General features: G+C 47.7%; 5 protein-coding genes across 5 annotated transcripts; 3 read left to right on the forward strand and 2 right to left on the reverse strand.

Annotated features, from left to right (window-relative positions):
• Positions 1-34: 34 nt before the first annotated feature.
• PtA15_9A120 (uncharacterized protein) lies at positions 35-1,856 on the reverse strand (the record flags this gene model as incomplete). The annotated part of the gene is made up of 8 exons (XM_053172296.1): positions 35-108; positions 177-257; positions 348-581; positions 657-838; positions 908-1,062; positions 1,132-1,516; positions 1,588-1,668; positions 1,735-1,856. 8 exons carry the CDS (start codon positions 1,854-1,856, stop codon positions 35-37), a joined length of 1,314 nt encoding a protein of 437 aa, XP_053023550.1.
• A 626-nt stretch (positions 1,857-2,482) lies between these two features.
• PtA15_9A121 (uncharacterized protein) lies at positions 2,483-2,876 on the forward strand (the record flags this gene model as incomplete). The annotated part of the gene is made up of 2 exons (XM_053172297.1): positions 2,483-2,628; positions 2,684-2,876. The coding sequence occupies 2 exons, from the start codon at positions 2,483-2,485 to the stop codon at positions 2,874-2,876; spliced, it is 339 nt and encodes a 112-aa protein (XP_053023551.1).
• Positions 2,877-2,948: 72 nt separating this feature from the next.
• PtA15_9A122 (uncharacterized protein) lies at positions 2,949-5,002 on the forward strand (the record flags this gene model as incomplete). The annotated part of the gene is made up of 13 exons (XM_053172298.1): positions 2,949-3,080; positions 3,215-3,226; positions 3,295-3,322; positions 3,381-3,445; positions 3,521-3,670; positions 3,730-3,878; positions 3,943-3,982; positions 4,052-4,124; positions 4,200-4,282; positions 4,351-4,362; positions 4,534-4,594; positions 4,688-4,720; positions 4,791-5,002. 13 exons carry the CDS (start codon positions 2,949-2,951, stop codon positions 5,000-5,002), a joined length of 1,050 nt encoding a protein of 349 aa, XP_053023552.1.
• A 1,083-nt stretch (positions 5,003-6,085) lies between these two features.
• On the forward strand, positions 6,086-8,063 carry PtA15_9A123 (uncharacterized protein; the record flags this gene model as incomplete). Its single annotated transcript, XM_053172299.1, has 3 exons — positions 6,086-6,502; positions 6,572-6,905; positions 6,976-8,063. The coding sequence occupies 3 exons, from the start codon at positions 6,086-6,088 to the stop codon at positions 8,061-8,063; spliced, it is 1,839 nt and encodes a 612-aa protein (XP_053023553.1).
• Positions 8,064-15,400: 7,337 nt separating this feature from the next.
• PtA15_9A124 (uncharacterized protein) lies at positions 15,401-16,481 on the reverse strand (the record flags this gene model as incomplete). Its single annotated transcript, XM_053172300.1, has 3 exons — positions 15,401-15,490; positions 15,564-16,022; positions 16,113-16,481. 3 exons carry the CDS (start codon positions 16,479-16,481, stop codon positions 15,401-15,403), a joined length of 918 nt encoding a protein of 305 aa, XP_053023554.1.
• Positions 16,482-18,583: the final 2,102 nt, after the last annotated feature.

An 18,583-nucleotide genomic window follows, 5' to 3' on the forward strand; every position in this document is an offset into this window, starting at 1 on the left:
AAAAAAAAACAAGGGACCACAACCCGGGAATGGCCTACCAATCCAGGACCAGTACTGTGGATCCAATAGCCACAGACAGCAGCCATCCCAGCGACCTGTCCAGACGTGCTGGAAAGAAAGAAAAAAAGGAAACATTACTCTTCTGGGAGGCAACCACTACAAAACAGCCAACTCACTTGAGGATCCCTTGGCTCCTTTCCCTGCTGCATTTGGGGCCACGGTCGCGTTATCAGCCCAGATAAATCTAGACTGGACGGCTACCTCGACGCACGCCCAAAAAAAAAAGCATGGCGTCAAGAATGATAAGATCGGGATGGATGGGTTTGGTTTTGTCCATATTTACATACCTTGGAAGTCGTCGAGGAAAGCCGAGCGGACTTGGGCGTCGGTCGCGATCCGATAGTCTCTCATGTCGCCGCCGTCCTCCGGCTTCTCGTGCTCGAACAGCATGAACATCTTGATCCGGGGGAAGGCGTTCATGAACGTGCTCGACGTCAGGCTGTCGCGCCACCAAGCTTGCTGGAGACTCTGCTGGCTCACGGCCGGGCTCGTCGCTGTTGTCGAATTGGTATGAAATGCGGCTGTGTGTGCACGCCAGGATGTCAAAGGGGCGTCAGGCCAAGCACATCTATCTATAGTTTATGTATGTTCCTTACCTCCCATCTCCGAAAACATGCAGGGCTTGTTCTGGCAGTAGGTGTCGTAAAAACTCGTGAATGTCTGGGGCCCGCCGGCTCCGATCGCGCCCGCAGGAGTTTTGCCGGTCATTGCGCCAGCCGTGTATCCGGATGGCACGAGTTGGTTGACACGATAGGGATACTCGTTCCCTTTCCAATACCTGCATACAGCACAACCACCATTTAGATGTTATTTACAAATGAAGTTTTGAGAGAAAGGTCGTGGTCACCATGAGATCCCGTTCCAATCTACATATGCATCCCCAGGATAGTACGGCAGATAGGCATCATCATTCGAGTCCAGTTGACCATTCTTGTTGGTGTCCAGGAGATCCTGGTCCGCTTTTGAGGAGACATCCGAGAGTTGGATTCCGTATGGATAGCCCTAATTGAGAGGGTGTGTGTGTGTGTGTAAGATAGCAGATGATGAATATATGAGAAGTTGTGTGCTGACCATTGCGCCGTTGGGAGCCCAGACGATGATTGTGTGGGGCGCGGTGGCCTTGATGATGTCGAACATGCGCCTCCAGAGGGCGAGGAAGCCGGCGGGCTGGAGGCCGTAGGGCATCCATCTGCCCTGCATCTCCGGGGCGAAGCGGAGGAAGACCTGTCTGGGGGGCGCGGCGGCCTGGTAGGCTGCGAGCTGGCGGGCCAGCAGCCGCAGGTCCAGCTCGCTGACGCGCCCGATCGCTTGCGGGTAGACGGTCAGATAGATCGCCGCCGCCGTGTCCGTCCGGCCCACCAGCCCGGCGTCCATCGGCCCGCCCGCCCCGGTGGTCGAGTTGTACGGCGTCAGCGGGATCGTCTGTGCCAGCTGGAAGGCATACGTGTTCTGCCCTCTGTGGGAAGTTCCGCAGGCCTCAGCTCCTCTTCTTCCTCTGATTATGTGTGGGCCAGGCCCGGGACTCACATGCGCCGATTGAAGGCCGAGGGCGAGTCATAATACGGCGCCGAGCCGTCCGTCCAGGCGGCCAAGTAAGCCTTGCCATCCCTGCAAACCAAATATCAAGTGGGGGAGCTTAGTGGTTGTTGTCTTTGCTTTTCTGTCGACACTCACGGCGGTTCTCCGAGAGCCAGGCCATTGGCCAAGCGCGAGACGATCGCTCCGAGAAGGACGGCCGAGTTAAAGAGAGTCATCCGCCTGATTGGCGGCACCCCGCGCATCCGGGTCTCTGCCATCCTTCGGAGCCGTGCGGGTGGTCGGGTTTTGCTTGGGGGTTGGCGGGGCCAATAGAGAAGATGGTTGAGAGCAGCGCAACTGCAAGCGGCGTGGATCTCATTGCTGTTAATAGCTGGCGTGGATGTGAAATGGGGTTTGGGCCCAGTTGGGAAGGACCGCCAGCCCAGGCCGCTTCCGGCTGAAAAGAGGCGACCAGTCTGGCTGGCTCGTCAGGCCAGCCGCAGAGTTGCTGTGTGGGCGTCCCGCTTTCTCAATGAGGGATGTTTGTCGGTGTGTTTGCGCGAGGATTCTCTCTCCGAGGGAGTGTTTGGGGGTGCCCTGGTCAGGCCAGGAGCTTGCTGGGAGACACAAGCAGTTGGTGCCTCACGCTTTCGGAGTTTCAGAACACTGACTGGGGTCAGCCGGCGCAATCGGACCTGCCGGCACCAGAGCAGGAGGAGCCATGAAGAGTGGATCCCCCAAAGAGTGATCTGGATGTTTCCTGTTGGCGGCGGGCGGAGAACATCATGTGAACACACGAATATGTTGTTTACCTAAATAATTATCTCTGGGGTGGCCCGGGTTTAATTCGAAAGAGATCTCTGGACCGCACTGTGCAGTTACATCCCAAACACCGTGAACGCCCATGGATCATTTCCACCAGGACCTGCGTTGGCATCTTGTAGGGACGAACGGCGCCGGCGGCCTCGTCAGGCCCGGCCCCGGCTTGGGCCTCGCACCCTGGCGGGACTGGTGCATCCGGGGCCCACGACCACTGCCTCCTCTCCCGCCGTCAGTCAGCACACCGCCCCTTGGAGTCTGCAGGTGCTCGAGCCGATCCATGCAGGAGAGCTGCTGCAGACCAGATCCCCACTGACAACCACCCCACCCCGCCCCGACTCTCAGCCGGAGCCAGCTTGGGAAGCGCGGCCCGCACTCGGAGCCAGACAAAACTCAACCCAGCTGGCCGCCGATCGAACCAGCCCAACCAGCCATCCCAGAACCACAACACACACTCACCTCCCCCCCGCTGTCGATGAACCAAGACCATCCAGGATACCACCACCACCACCACTCCATCTGTCTCTAGCACTCTCCTACTCAAGCCCAACATGTTCGACGCACGCGTCTGCAATGCCACCAACACCGAGATCACCGACGAGTCGGACTTCTTCTCGGACAAGTCCATCAACTGGGACGCACACCGCATCGGCTGGGTCATCGCCGGCTCCATGGCCATCCTCGTAAGCAGCCCCTCCTCCTCCCCCACCTCCTCGAAACAGCGGCTGATGCAACACACACACACACACAGACCATCATCATCTCCGCCTACTCCGTCTGTCAACACGCCCGCCACTACCATCGCCCCGCCGAACAGCGCCAGATCATCGTGAGCACATCTCCCCATCCCCTCCCCATTCCATCCCACGTGCTTTTCTGACGCTGTTCGCCCCGCAGCGGATCATCCTCATGCCCCCCGTATACGGTCAGTGCTCACTCCCATCCATCCAGCAACAGACACTAACACACCTCCCCCCCCACAGCGGTCATCTCGTTCTTCAGCTACCGCTTCTTCCGCGCCTTCACCTACTACCAACTCGTCGAGACTGTCCGTCCACCCCACAAAAAAACCCCTTCTGAAAAAAAAAACAAACCCCCCGTACTGACGCTTCCGCCCATGTAGGTCTACGAGGCCTTCGCCATCGGCGCCTTTCTGTTTCTGTTGGTCCAGTACATCGGCAACGCCCCCGCCTCCCAGCGGCAGATCCTCGCCAGCGCGCCGAAACGCAGCGTGCCCTTCCCGTTCTGCTTCTGGCGCTACCGGCCCTCCAAGGTCCGTCCCCAACCCCCCTCACACTTCCACCGGAGACTGAGCAAGCGGTGCGTGTGTAGCCCTACTTCTTGCACGCGATCAAGTGGCTCGTCCTCCAGTACTGCATCTTCCGCCCCCTCATCACCATCGTCGGCATCATCTGCGAGGCCAACCATGTGCTCTGCGCCACCCAGTACAGCGTCTACTTCGCCCAGGTCTATCTCGAAGCGTACGTCCTGACCACTTCTTGGACAATCCAACGCTCTGACTCCGTTCGATATCATCTCTCACAGGATCGACTTCATCGTCTTCAGTTTGGCACTCTACGGCCTCGTAAGCCCTCCATGACGGCCTCTCGCGCCCTCCAAGAGCTGACTGTCCCGGCCCCCCTTGACACCCTAGATGGTCTTCTACACAGTGACCAAGATCCACCTCAAAGGCCAATCCCCGCTGGCCAAGTTCCTGACCATCAAAGGTGCGCGCGTGTCTCCTGTCCTGCCCCTCCCGGCACGCCATACTGACACTCAGCATCGCCTCGGGGGTGGCGCAGGGATCGTGTTTTTCACGTTCTACCAGGGCTTCGTCTTCTCGATTCTCGAGAAACACGGGATCATCAAGGGCTCGCTCTACTGGGTCAGTCGCCCCCATCCCATCTCTGCTCCCCTCCTGATCCCCATCTCACCCACCGAATACCGCCACAGACGCCGACGAACGTCAGCGAAGGGCTCCAAGCACTCTGCACAACGATCGAAATGGTCGTCTTCTCGTCCGTCTTTCCACACGCTCTCTCTCTCTCTCTTGACTCGAATCGCTCATCGCCTTTTGGCCCCCTTTTTTGGTGCAGGATCGTCATGATCTTCTCGTTCTCCGCTGAGTCGTATAAGGCCATGAAGCCGGGACAGACAACGTCCGGATGGCGCTCGTTCCTCAACTCCCAGAACTACAGTCCGTCGTCCCCCCTTTCTCCTCGCCACCAACTCTCCTGCACAAGAAGACCCGTGCATTCTGAAAGCTGTTCTTTTATTCCGTTTTTTCCAGGCGATTTCCTGTTCGAGGCGTACATCTCACTATGTGCGTGTCCCATGCCTCCGTTGATTGAAAGAAGAGACAGCGAACTGACGACGGAGTCTTTGGATTGCAGGTTTCTTCAAGGACTACGCGTCCCGGAAGCCCTACACACGGTCGACGTCGAAGCAAGCCAAGGCGACCGGGCTGGACTTCGAGCAGGCCTACGCATGGGCAGACAGCAGCGTCCCCGCCGAAGAGCCCGCCGCCGTCCACGACGACAAAGCCTTCCGGCTCGGGTACATCCATTCCAAGATGGGCTCCGTCGCCGACTCCCATCAGCCGTAGGCCCTCGCCCTCTCTCTTGATCCCCCCCTCCATCCACCTCTCTGCCTCTCTTTATATCATAAAACTCGGACGTGTCCCCGTGAGATCCGCCCTCCAAACTCCCCTCTCCTCTGCCACATCATCAACGTCTCCCTCTCTCTCTTTTCGGATTATCTTCGTTTTCCTTGTTGAAATGTTCATCATCCCCATTATTTATTTATCCACTTCTTCCTTCCTTTCAACCGCTGTGCATCCGGATCTCTTCGTATAAAAACAAGACCACCTGTATCATATACAAACTCAAAACCCCCGTCGCCGCCGTAATCTCTCCCCCCACATACACACCTCCCTTTATTCTCTTTTCTCTTCTGAAGCAGGGCGTGGAGCGGGAACCATAGCTGTTCATATGTCCATGTACCTATATATTATATACACTATCTCTCAGATACTTGGTTTGAGCAGTGGTCTCTTCTTACATAATCGTTAACTTATTATAATCTTTCACTCCTTTTTCTTCTCGCCCCCTGCACTTGCTTTTGGTGAATAGTGGTCCGCTACAACCCTTGAAGCGTAGAAAATACATAAAACGGATGTGCATGTTGTGTGTGCCTTGGATGGGAGGAGCAGGGGAGGGCGGACGGAGGATGAACTTCGCGTCAGTGGAGATCGGAGTGTGAAAATTTGGAGGCGGGGGCCAGATTTCCCGCACAGAAGACGTGCAAGACTTGCACGAAAGGCTCGAACTTCGAAGTCCCTCCAGACGTGCGGCTGAACCGCCTTCGTCCTCGCAAGGCAGGCCTCCGCCCGGAACCTCCGAGCATGTGCATACGTAACAGAGTACAAGTCACCGAACACCCCGCCTTTACATTTCCATCCTTACATATTGAAACTTGTTTCCCATCGGCGAGGCTCGCCTTGGTCAGAGCGGAGCAACGCATCTCGTGTGTTTTCATTGTGACTTGATCCATGTGATGTAGCAACATCATTCGACTGAAAACTTGCGCCAACAGTTCGTTGGGCGCTGGTGAATTGATTTCTCCCCTTGAGCGAAGCACAGCGATTTTTTTCATTGCCAAGCTTGCACACTCTGGCGGCCGAATGAAGATGGCCCATGTCGCCCACAAATGTCGGATCCTGATCCTCTGCGGCCGGCTGCTCCCGGCGCTGTTTCCACGCTGTACCGCCGGGCCGTCTTTCCGTCTCGAGGCCCCCGCAGGAGGCGGCGCTTGGGCCCACGAGGCGCCGCTGACGAGCGCCGAGATAGACGAGGTCTTGGCGTTCAGATTCGACGATTTGTCCAACTTTCTCGAGCCGGATGCGTTTCCTCCTTTGGATCATGCGGCTGACGTTGGCTTCCCCCAGGATATCTTCTCTGGATTTCCGTCCCCATCGTCGGCTGCTCCTTGTCATCATTCTGCTGGGTTGGACCACCTATCCGATAAACACATTCGCATTACAGCCTCAGGAGACAGGATCAATCTTCCACCCAACAAGTCCAACTCCATGGACAGAATTGAAGATGTGAGTACCATCACCCAGCCTTGAATTTTTTCTCAGTGAAGTCATTATTTCTTTCCCCTACCCTCACAGGTTGCACTTCAAGATAGTATATCTGACCACGAGAGTTTCCCAGAGACACATTCTTCCTCATCCTCAGGGCCAAAGAATACAAGCCTGCCGCTCAAACGCTTACATCCACAATCAACCCAGAATGATATGTCTCCAAACCAGCATAATTCACGACGGAAAACAACTGCTTGGACATCTTGCTCTGAGCAGCTGTCAGGGACACTTTTCCCTCCAAGTTCAGCACGAAGCCAGAGCCGGATCATGCAAGATCTCGGAGAGAATCCGCCTGGTAGTTGCTTGGACAGTCTGCCCCCGGCAGATAGTCCACAAAGTCATGCATTGAATCAGCCATCAAGTGAGCAAACATTTATGTTTCATATGGAAAATGAGAATACTAACTCAATCCATTCTAATTCAATTTCAAGATGGCTGCAGTCCTGTACCAGATAGTAGAAAGTCCCAACAGATCCCAAATGCTGAAGATTTCCCCCTCTTGAATAAAATTTTGAGGGGCTCATCAATTGAAGAAGAAGACAAAGATAAGAATCTGTTTGAAATATCAGATCTCGAATTGAAGATCTTTGCATGGCTCAACACAGTAAGGCTTGCACCCAAAAAAACGCTGGGTAAGTGTGCCCATCCGGCACAGGATAAATCAACCCTCAAGAGCTCTAGCATATTGTGGAAGATTCTTGGGAAGGAAACTGTTAAATGGAAGACCCTTCCAAGTCTCATTCAAATGGTTATCAAACATGGAAATCTTTCTGGGAACCAAGTTATCCTGGAGACCAGGGAGTTGCTTGAAGAGGTTGACTTGCGCAACCAGCAGTTTCTCAAGCTCTTCACTACCCCTGGTGATCCCAAAGACCTGAAAGCCTTTTATTGGGAAAAACACACATCTAATGAAAAATTGAGGGCAGAAGAATACTTGGAGCTGCATCGATGGCTGGACAAAAAACTTCACATCAAGCATCTGAGCACTGAATATGCACAGGATGGTGATCCAGAGCTCCTGCAGGGTACCATGCTTGAATCATTATCTGAATTTCAGGAGAAGCTCTTTGGTTATTTTCAGGAGAAAGGTACAAACATTGCCAGCTGTATACCTGGCCAAAACCGATGGAATTTCATCTACAATAAAACTAAGAGCAGGGGTCCATACACCATCTCTGTACATGAAGCCATGAAAACCAGGACTGCAATGTGGATTCTGGGAGAATATTATAAAGGGAAGAACCGGGAGGCTTGGGAATATGTGTTTGGTAAAAATGATGAAAACTTCTTGAAAGTGTTTGCGCTGATCAAGAACAATAGTTTCAATAATTACCCTGGTAGTAATTGGCAAGTGAGCCATGAATTAGAGCACTTGAAGATCCTCCCTTGGCGGCGAGACCTGAACCAAGTCTCATACGATCCGTTTTTGGATAAGCATCTCATCAAATCAAAGCTTCTGAAACGGCTCAATAAACTCAATTGGGCTTTGGTTGACAGTCAAGTGGACCATTACCTGTGATCCATCAGCTGCTCAAAACCATAATTTTTCTTCCCATTTGTAGATTCTCCACACTGTATTGGGGAAGCAGGTTACGATTATCAGACATCCCTGTTCTGTTTCTTAACTCTTCTCTTGTAAACCCAATTGGACCTCACTGGGCTCCCAACACTTGAACAAGTGCCTCCCAAGCTCTGGCAGGGACACACCATTGTTTTTCATATTAATGCAGGAGTTAAATTTTTCAATCAATAATTCATGGGGGGTACCACTTGTTGCTTGTCACAACAACAGCCAGAGCCGATGTGGTAGACGGAAAGGTTCCACTACATCAAAAATAAATAAAAAATTCTTTGTTTTCTTTTCTTTACATATTATTCATCAGGAATCACGGACTATGGCCCAAGGACAGGAATCTACAGGACTAGAGGTTACACTTGCAGGCTACATATACATACAACCTCACTTTTACACCACCGCTCAATAAATTTTGAATCAGCGTGTGGGCTCGGCTGCGGGGTCAGGAACAGGTCTGGCATGACCTCTCCTCCCTGCTTTTCACGACGGAGACGCTTTGACGCCGGCAATGGGTCAGAACTACGTGGGTCTGACCCATCCAACCCACATGTCAAGCCAACACCGCCAACACATTGTGTTGGCGTGTCACGTGGGTCAATCAGGGGTCATGGTCAAACTCGCATGAGAGGGTTCATGGTCCAATGATCTGAACAGTTCCCCACCTGTCAAGCTTGACTTCACAAAATGAACAAACATGGCCAACTGCAAATTGCAAGCAAACAGCTATTTTGCACTGTTTTTTTCCCAAAAAACAAGGAAAAGATGCCTGAGAAGCAAGGCTACAACTTTGCCAATTCAGAATTGTTCTGAAGGGCTTGGTTTTTGCTCAAATGATTCTTGAGGTGAAAAGTTCACCATTTTCTCAAAGTGCTCAGGCCACGCGGGTGACTTTGGAGGTAATCATCTCCTACGGAGAGTCCCTTTGGGATCCCTGTTTGAGAGGCTTTGTTAAGCTCGTGGTTGGTGCAGCTCTCCACATGCGGGGCCTGCGGTTGAAGAAACCTCACAATGGCCTGCCGTGGGCGCCGTGTTGGTCTTTTGTCCCACGTGGGGCTTCTGTCCGGCGACCCACCAAAGACGCACAGGATTTAACTTCTATCTGGATGTCGTGAGCTGCCCAACATCACCAACAGCAGAAACCTGCCGTTAGCCCAAACACAACATGAGATATGAGTTGCATTTTTTTTTTTTTTTTGAAAAACAACAGCGGATCTTCCCTGGCAGCAAACTGCCAATTAGAAAAACCTGTGGATTTCCTTTTGAGAAAAACCAATGGATTTAACAAGAGAAACAAATAAATCTAACTGCAGCATTTAAAAAAAAGAAAACAAAAGGAAAGGGAAATTTGGCCAGACCGAAATCAAACAACCAGACAAAATAAAAAAATGAGGAAAATAAAGAAAAGAAAACAGTTCATTTCTGGTTATTGTCAGATTTTGGCAGAAGGGATGTGAGGATTAGCAGAGGATAGCTGGGAAAACTCTGGTGTCAACAGAGGCTTGGACCTCTTCAATAGTAGGCACAGTGAATTTGGTTTTGCCAATTTTGTTGTAATACCATTTGTGAGAGAAGAGCTCAAAGTCTTTGTTCAAGACAATCACCAAATGGCTTCTACAAAAAAGCAAGAATACCTATTTGATGGAATGATAATGAGGTAATGCTTACTATTCTTGGAAGGCATATGACAAACCACGTAGAATGCGCAATCAGTCATCAATGTCCAACAATTTCAAATTGTTCCTGCTTTTATGTACCAAGAAATACACCATGGAAATTTGACAGTAGCAAATTTAGGCCCAAATTGTGTAGTTATCTTTGACTTGTTGCACAATCTTGGCCTTAGTTAGCTTGTGTCCTTTTGGTGGAAGATTATTGTATATCTAGCAAGAAATTAAGAATCAATTAGAAGAATATATTTATGGGTTTCTGGATTCATTATTTACCTACTTTGTTCATTAAATCCTTGCAATTAGGGATGGGAGTGTTAACCTTTATCTTGGCTTCCTGTGTATTTTTCAGAAGCTAGCAAAAGAAAAGAGAAATAAATCAGATTATTTTGTTTGAAGGCAGATTTCATGGAGGACTCGCCATATCACAGTTTGTCAATACTGTAAAAGATCAGCAATCAATCTACAAAATTGGCAAGTCCTTCTGAAGTATTGATTACATCAGACAGTGCAGTATGATCTTGCTTCCACTGGTCAGGCCGTTTGTTGAGGTTATCCTAGAGAAACACAAGAGAAAAATGTTGTCAGAAATTGGACAACAAAAAAAAGATGAAATCTCCTTTCTATGCTCTCACTGAGTAGGATCAATATACACCTCAAACCCATTAGTTTTAAAGCCATATAAATCAAAGATATCGTCATACACACTTTTTCTTTTTCTTAGTGTAACCATCTCTCCATCAGCATTATTCAAGAGGGCAGCCTCACCAGCACCTGTAGCCTCTTCTACATTATTGGTAGTTTAGTTGACTATCTCCCCTCACAGCTCTTTCCCAATATTTTACAATTCCACAACACCCCTCCTGCGTAAGGAACTTGTGCACAAGGTCAAATATTTGGCTGAGACAGAAATGGCAAATGGCTGGAGGCAAAATATTAAGCCTCAGCCAGCCTCAGCTACTACTGTCGTGCCCCAGAGCCAAATAATCCTTCAGAACTCAGCTTTCAGTTGGTGCTGGTATCATCTCCTCAATCCCAATTGTTTTCCCTGTACTCATCCTTCAAAAATACAGAAAGAATGAAGAAATGTAAACAAGGATCAATGGCCATAATCCAAAAACCCCCAGATATTTGTATATCTTACACCTTTAGCTAATAAATTGTTACAATTTGTTGCAGGTAGGATATTCAAACTTGCATATTATCAGAAAATCCAAAAATGGATCTTCATAGCAATGGTAAAACCTTCAGGATTCCTTTGACCTTCATAACAGGTTCCTTAAGTCAGTAATAAAGATTTGACCACAAACATTCAGGGGAGGGTCCCATCAGTACCACCAAGAAGCCTGTATACTCAGATTTCTTTGTATATTCTTTGTTAATTGTCAATTTTTGAATTTTGCTTTTGTGTTTTTAGGATTGAAAACCTTCATTTGTCTGTGGGCCTGTAGAAATTATGCTTAAGCCTCTCCTATGGAGAGCCCTCTGGGCGGGGTCCTCCAGCCTCAGGCTCTCTGTTTGAGAGGCTTAGTTGAGCTAGGGCTATTGGATGGGTTGGGATGACACTTAAGTTGTATGGTTCAGACTCAGAGTACACAACAGGGTAGTTTGAACCCTTTCTTGGCACCATCCTGTTAACAGTTTCATCTAAATCAAGCCATACCTTTTTTGACACAAAATATACAACAAACCACACTCATGGAATGGTCCACCAAATCACTGTTTTTTCCTGAGGAGTCACTCTCACTATTCCTGGATAATTCTAAATAATCTCTTTTCTAATCTAGAAGGATAATGGCCAACTGTATTTCTCCAAATTGAAACTGCATCATAATTGAACATGAAGGAAATGCAAAATTTGTGACATGGGTTTATTAAATTTGCAAACCAACTAGCTTTTTGAGTGCTGGAATTTCATGGAGAAAAAACAAAGAACAAATTGAAGAAGTGAAATAATGAATTCAAGATGCCCAAATCACAAATGTGAGAAAAAGTGACTTTCAAATCAAGGATTTATTCATGGAAATTAGGAGGACACTGAAATTCTTGTATTTTGGATAACTAGAGGCCAAGGCGGCTTTGCCACTGCAGGGGGGTATTAGACCCTTTGACAATCCTCCAGGGATCCCAAAAAATAAAAACACAACTTTGGGTTGAAAATTAAAGCCTTCCTGCAAATTGCAATCCAGTGAGGGCCCATTTGTTTTCAATGGATGGTTGCAAGTTTTTCTGCATCCACATTTGGATAATGAATGGTTCAAAGTAGCATTTATTGAATGTTGTGAATTTGAAAGAAAGCAGTCATTTGGTCCAGAAGGTTTTGGTAGGAAGGGAGGTGAGAATGAGTTAGATGAAGTATATTGTATTTTGATGCTACCTCTTCATACCAAAATCCAAACAGTGAGATTGAAATCTTGTTTGCCTGGTGTGATGATTGTTTTCCTGAATGGTTCAGTCTTCTTGACAAGTATTTGTGTACAGAATCAAACAAGCTTTCTGGTGACTGAATATCTTCAAATTTGATTTTAACCCAGCCAAACATTGGTAAACTATCATCTGTCTTATGAAACAAAATTCTTAGGAACCATTTTATGAGTTCATCACGGTTTTCCACAATTATATTTCCAGGAAGTCGGCTTGCAACTATGTGGATAATATCAAGTGACTCAACTATTTCTGTTATTCTATTTGTAAGTAACTTCATCTTATGCTGCTTTTGATTGTGCCTTGCTTCAATTCCCTTCAATCCAACAAAAGCCTCTTGATAGCCAAAACTGTCCTGGGATTGAGCAACCGGCATGAGATAAAGAGGTAAACCAGTCAAGCTTTTCATTTCTCCATGATCTAAATCAAAGCGGCTTCTTGTCACATAATTCTTGACTTGTTTTGCAATATATGCTCTTAATGTGTCTGGGATACCAGGGTATTCCTGTCTCAAGAGGTATTTCATTGAAATTAATGACTTTGCAACTGTTTCCTGCTGATCATGAGTGATGGATAGTAATTTGTCTTTAGGTTCATAGATGACACTATTATCTTGATTCAAATATTCTTTTGAGGCTTCTCTCATTTCAGAAACCAACTTCCAATAAGTTTCAGTTTGATAAGTGATTCCCAAACCATGAAGTTTCAAATCAGACTTCTTTGTATACCAATAACCTAACAATGAAAGGGCCAATTCAGCTCTGTGATGTAATCTTTTTCTGTTCCAATGCCAAATGGATAAAACTATTGCCATTTCTTTCTTAATGCTGCCAAATCTTTCATCTGATTTTTCCGCCTCATTTAATGTCCCCTCAAACCAACCAATTAATGGAAGACCATCTTCAGTTTCTTCCAAGAAAATGTTCTTATACCATTTCACTAAGTCTTCCAACTTATTTTCAACCTGAGGACCCAGAATCTTTTGGCTTAAACCACATGAAAGGGACAGTCCATGAAAAAGTACCAATAGTTCCAGGATTTGCACAGTTTTTTCTCTTGCATAGCCCATGGTTCTACTGAAGTTTGTGGCGTGGCCTCTGAATCCTTTTGGTAGGATTAGAAAGTCATAATGATCATCATTTGGCCATTCTGTTTTTATACCATAAACTTGAAATAGCTCAATTGAGGTGCTTTTCAATTTAATCTTTCTCCATATCCTATTATGAGCTGGTAGCTTGTTGTTGATTTGTGTTAATTTATCTCCAAATTCCAATAAAAAAGCCTTGATAACTGGTGACTGATCAGTATCTCCAAGGTATGTTCCAGCCCAATCAAACAGGGGATCCCAAGTATCATCCAATTTAATGATTTTGAATTCCCCTGGGTTATATTTATCTGCAAACATAATTGGTTTCTGCTTCACAGAGATGGCCAGAGCTCCTTTATTTTTCTCCCCACCCTCTTGTGCCTCTTGCTTTAATTTCTTTTGGCGGTAATCTTTTGATTTTTTGGTCTGATCTTCCCCCCTCTCACGCTTAACAGAAACTGTCACAGCTCTGGCCTGCCACGCACTTTTGCCATTATTTGCCGCTGGTGATTTGGATTTGAAAACATTCAATTGCTCTGTGTCTTCTGACCCCAACCAACATATCTGTGTCAGGGCAGGGTATGAGCCATGCAAAGGTACATGAGAATCTGTATGACTCACTCTTTCCTCGAACAGGCAAGATGGGAAGAATTGTGTAATCTTGAGGCACATTGCCTGAATTGCCCAAAAGGTCTCCCCTCCATCCTGAATGATCTAACACGCGTTCAATGTTTTACAAATAAAATCCAACAACCCACTTCAGCCACGTGATAAACACTAGAACATGAGGCATCATTCTAGCTTACATTCTGTGTGAAAATCTTCACATGCAGGTTCATTCAAATCAATCTCAAGAATACCGGAGGCGTTGGGTTCTGACTGGCTATTTTGACTGAAAGATTGAGCTCTGAATTCATGAAGGCTGAGTGGTGATCTATGCAGTGTGGTGCCGCCGTTCCTTGGTTGCACCTGTTCAACACAACATGGTGGGGGAAGAGTACTGATTGAGAACTCTAAAGAAGAAAGCAAAGCAAAAGTTGTACCGAATAACCAGAGATGAAAAGCTTCATTCATACTGAATAGTTTTGAGTAAAGATAGTCTTTGGGATATCCAGTTTGTGGAGAAAATTCCAGCCTGCTCAAAAGTTTCTTATAAACATGGGGCCTTAATTGCTCAGCGGCTTATATACATGTTTGATCTTGATAATGCCACCTTGCTCGGACATGCCTCAGTTTCACAGCTTCATGTTTGCGCAACTATTGACCGTCTCTTTCAAGTCGGCCATGTTTTACGATCCGCAGTTGCACGTCTTATAACCTGTTGGACCCAAAGTACCCCAGGAGTCAATTTTTTTGATTGGCGCGCGTCAGCCTCACAGTGGGGGTTGAATTCGAGTGGGCGCCGGTCAGTGATGACCGCTTGCCATGAATTTGATAGAGCAGGTGTCAGGCTAGGTCTCTAGAGTGAATAGTCGCTGGAAAGAATCTTGGCTAAAAAGAAAGGTTAAGCCTTCTTTGACTATAGAATTGGCGCTACGCTCCTCCCACCCGACTTGTGTGGATAGCAGGGGCAAAAACAACGGTGCGTCACATGAGATAAATATGACTCTCCGTCTGTCACAAGAGCGTGCAAACTTTCAAAAGCAAAAAAACTGGCAACCAACAATTAACCAAAATCATATTGAAAATACAAATCGAAAACAATGGAAAATCGTGTAGTAAACGTGCTTAATGAGAGTCATGAGATCGACAAATCGTGCTTTGGCTTGTCACATAAACATATATAAATAAGAGATCCAGAAGAAAAAGAAGAGAAATTGAAAAAGAGTCTGATTTTTTTACATATACAGAGCAGTTTAAAATTAGATTGAAAAATAACAGTCGGTGGAACAGGTCATCATTAAAGGTTTTTACACACATAGCTGGACAAATAGATCGGATAATATATGAAATGTACGATCATCAAACGAAAAAGAGAAACAAAGAGAAGCAAGAACACGTCCTAGAAAGATAAGTAGGGAAGTGGTTTTTCAAAAAAAAAAGTTCTTGCTTTTTTGTAAGAAAAAAATGAGGGAAAAGTCAAAGGAGAGGAAGAGGGGGTGCTAGGAGGCGGCGGCTTCTGCTTTCAACGAGTGGGCGATTTCGGCCATCTTCTCGTCCCATCGTGCCTTGACGGTCTGGGACATGTACTCCTACGCAAGAAAGAGCACGGCTTGAGATGATGTAAAGAATCAGCAAGCAAGAGAAAACATAAGAGGTTCGTACCCCGCCAACCACATGGAGTGGTCTTCCCTTTTCATCTACCACAGGCTCGGGAGGGTCGGCGTAGCTGATGAGTTCCTTGATAGAATCCTCAATCGATAGACAGGAGAAGCGGTAGCGATTCGGAGGGCTAGATTCACTTTGGCGGACGGATCTGGGGGGTGGAGGAGGCGGTGATTCGGGGAGGTCTTGGAGGATATGGATGGGGACGGATTTCCGCTTGACTTTGTTGGACCGGGGCGGAGGAGGTATGGACTGGAGCTCATGCAGAGACGCGGGTATGACGGGTGGCGAGCCGAGCGAGCGCCGGTCGTGGTGCGAGCGGCGCCGGGTCATAGGCATCGTTGCCGGCTTCTGGTCTTCCTCCGATTGCGACTCCGGCTCCGAGTCCGTCGTCCGATAGAGCGACGAGCCTAAGCCTGCAGAATCGAACAATGCGCCCGCGCCAATTGAATGCCGAGGCTGATAGGATCCAGAGAGAAGTTATCAGTATCGGATCTGGGCGAGCTCTCTTTGGCGCGAGGTTTAGCGTAGATAGAGCCTTCCACATACTTGGTAGGCAATTTCCCTGACATCGTGGATTCCGACATGCTTGAAATGAATAAAGTCCCGAGGGTGTCCGATTTTCTCGGTGCCAATTGTCACGCGACGATTAGATTTCTTGCCTCTAAACTTGGGGCTCAAGGAGTGCGGGAGAATGGGGGAAGGCAGGGTTGCGGTAGTGGTGTTACCGGTGCCAACGGGAGCAATAAATTTCGGGCGGCGTTCCCAGAGTTTCTTGAGCTTGTGGTTAAATTTCGAGCCGGTGATTGGATGAGCAGGTCCTACCGAGGAAGGGTCGGTTGGATGATAACTTCCGGGAGGAAAAGGGTAGCTGTTGTGAGCCTTGCTCATTGTCGGAGGGGCAGTGTACGTGACCATGGTTTGAATTTAGAAAAGCACCGGAAATTGGGATAGAGGTGGCGGAGTGACAAAGGGTGTAGAGATGATAGCCAGGCAAGAGAATTATCCCCAGATGACAGATAGCGAAAGCTTTGAATGAGAAAGCTCTGGTATCTATTTAATGAGGTAACAGATCGGATTAATTGAGGGAGCTTAGGTGTCAGGCCGAGCTTAGCGAGAGTCGTGTGACCGCCGAGGGTGAGAAGCTGAGGAGGGCTTTTAAAGCTTGGGTGGAGGAAGGAGTTATATCTAGGACAAACTAGCTTCAGCAGTCATTGTCTACCGAAGACGCCTCCGCTGACTGATCGGATAGGTTCGTATGAGGTAGGTGTGCCTCAACAACACCGAAGGACAGGGGAGCTGGTGGTTGATATGTACAATGGTTATGTTATTGGCGGTAGATTCTAAAAAAATAAGAAAAAGGGGGAGGGGATAATGGTAGAGGAGGTGGCTGGAACAAGGGGGAGAACGGATATTCCGAACGCAGTGCTCTCAAGGTTTCCTTGAGCAATGTAGATGGGTGGTATCACTATCACCCTCACTTGGTAACCATTGTATCCTCAAGAATCGCCGAGTTCTCATACCCCTTTGGCTATCAGTCCTTGGGTCTGTGTGTCCAACAGTATTACCCACTCTAGTGGAGAAACAGAAAACACGCAAACAAAAGACGGCTTGGACGTGCTGGCCGAAAGCAACAAGCACTGAACTGGCGAAGACCATTTTGAGCCTTCCGCACCTGACATGCCCACAGAGCATTCCGATGGTGTGCAAGCTCCGCCCCTCCGCCCATCGGTGAGAACGCTGGTCGGCAAGGCGAGAGGCGGGGGGCGAGCGTGGGAGGTGTGCCGCGAAGCCACGGCCGATTCACTGGACCAAGGGCTCACATTGCCCTGGGAGCCTCTCGCTTTTTCAACTTCTTTGAAATCTATCAAGTATTTAGGTAAGGGGCTCCTGACCACGCTGTGGCATCCATTCCGGACCCTGGATTAGAATTCCTTGAACAACATTCCTCATGAGCAATCTATCCTCTATGCATCTTGAATGTAAACTGGCCAGCTCGCCAACTGTATCATTTCCCCCGCTGAGTCGTTGTACCACGATGCTGATGCATCTTTATCGCGATTGTGTGCTCGATGCTTACACCATCTAGAATTCCCAGAGCCTCTCGGCTAAAAGCGTAATTTATTTCCACCTGTTCAACCAATGACGCAAACCCTCACTCGTCCTCGCGGTCTGGTAAATCGTATGTATCTTGATACGCTGACGATCAATGCCACCGGGTTCCTGCTGACATGCTTCAGTGGTAGACCAATGATAAATTTAATATAAATAAATAAATATTTACAATGATGGCTTGCTTTCGCAATCACAGAAATATACACAACATGTGGTGCTCGTACATGCGCGCATTTGGGTCTCAAGTGCTTTCCTGTTTTAGGTGATTGGACTCAGTCTTGTATAGTACGTTCAACTCAACGGCCAATCATCGCATCACGATGAACCGCCGACATGCTCACTTGCCCAAAGAGGTCTGGACGAAGCCGATATAACATCTTCTATCCAACATCTTGCTGTGCTTTATTTCTAGAGAAGTAGTCAAATCAGGGGGCTGCAACTGCAAAAATAACAAATGTGTTTGCGTATACTAAACTTTGAAAGAAAGATAAGTTTGAGCTCAGGACTTTCCGCTGTATGAAGTCGTCAAGCTAGAAGGAAGGGCCAAAAAATCTTACTTGAAGTTGACAATCAATGAGATTTTCACTCATTGATTTTCACCAGCAAACAAGATTTAGAGCCTTCTTCTAAATGTCCTCCAGTGACGGGTTGCTAGGTCTAGCATTGGATTTGTATACATCTAGGATTTTGACGAATAAAAAAACAGATTGCCACTAAGCAGCTCTGTTGACTCATCTAGATTGATGCCCTCAGACAATTTGATCACTGTAAACTCACAGAAAAATTCAATCAGCCAAGGAAATAATGTAGGAAGAATATGTCATATTTACACTCCTCCCAAAGATCAATTGGATATAATAATCGGGACTTCAAGCATAAAACGATGAGGCCCAAGGAAAGCTAAG

This window comes from Puccinia triticina, chromosome 9A (genome assembly GCF_026914185.1).
Source record: "Puccinia triticina chromosome 9A, complete sequence".
NCBI lineage: Eukaryota > Fungi > Basidiomycota > Pucciniomycetes > Pucciniales > Pucciniaceae > Puccinia > Puccinia triticina.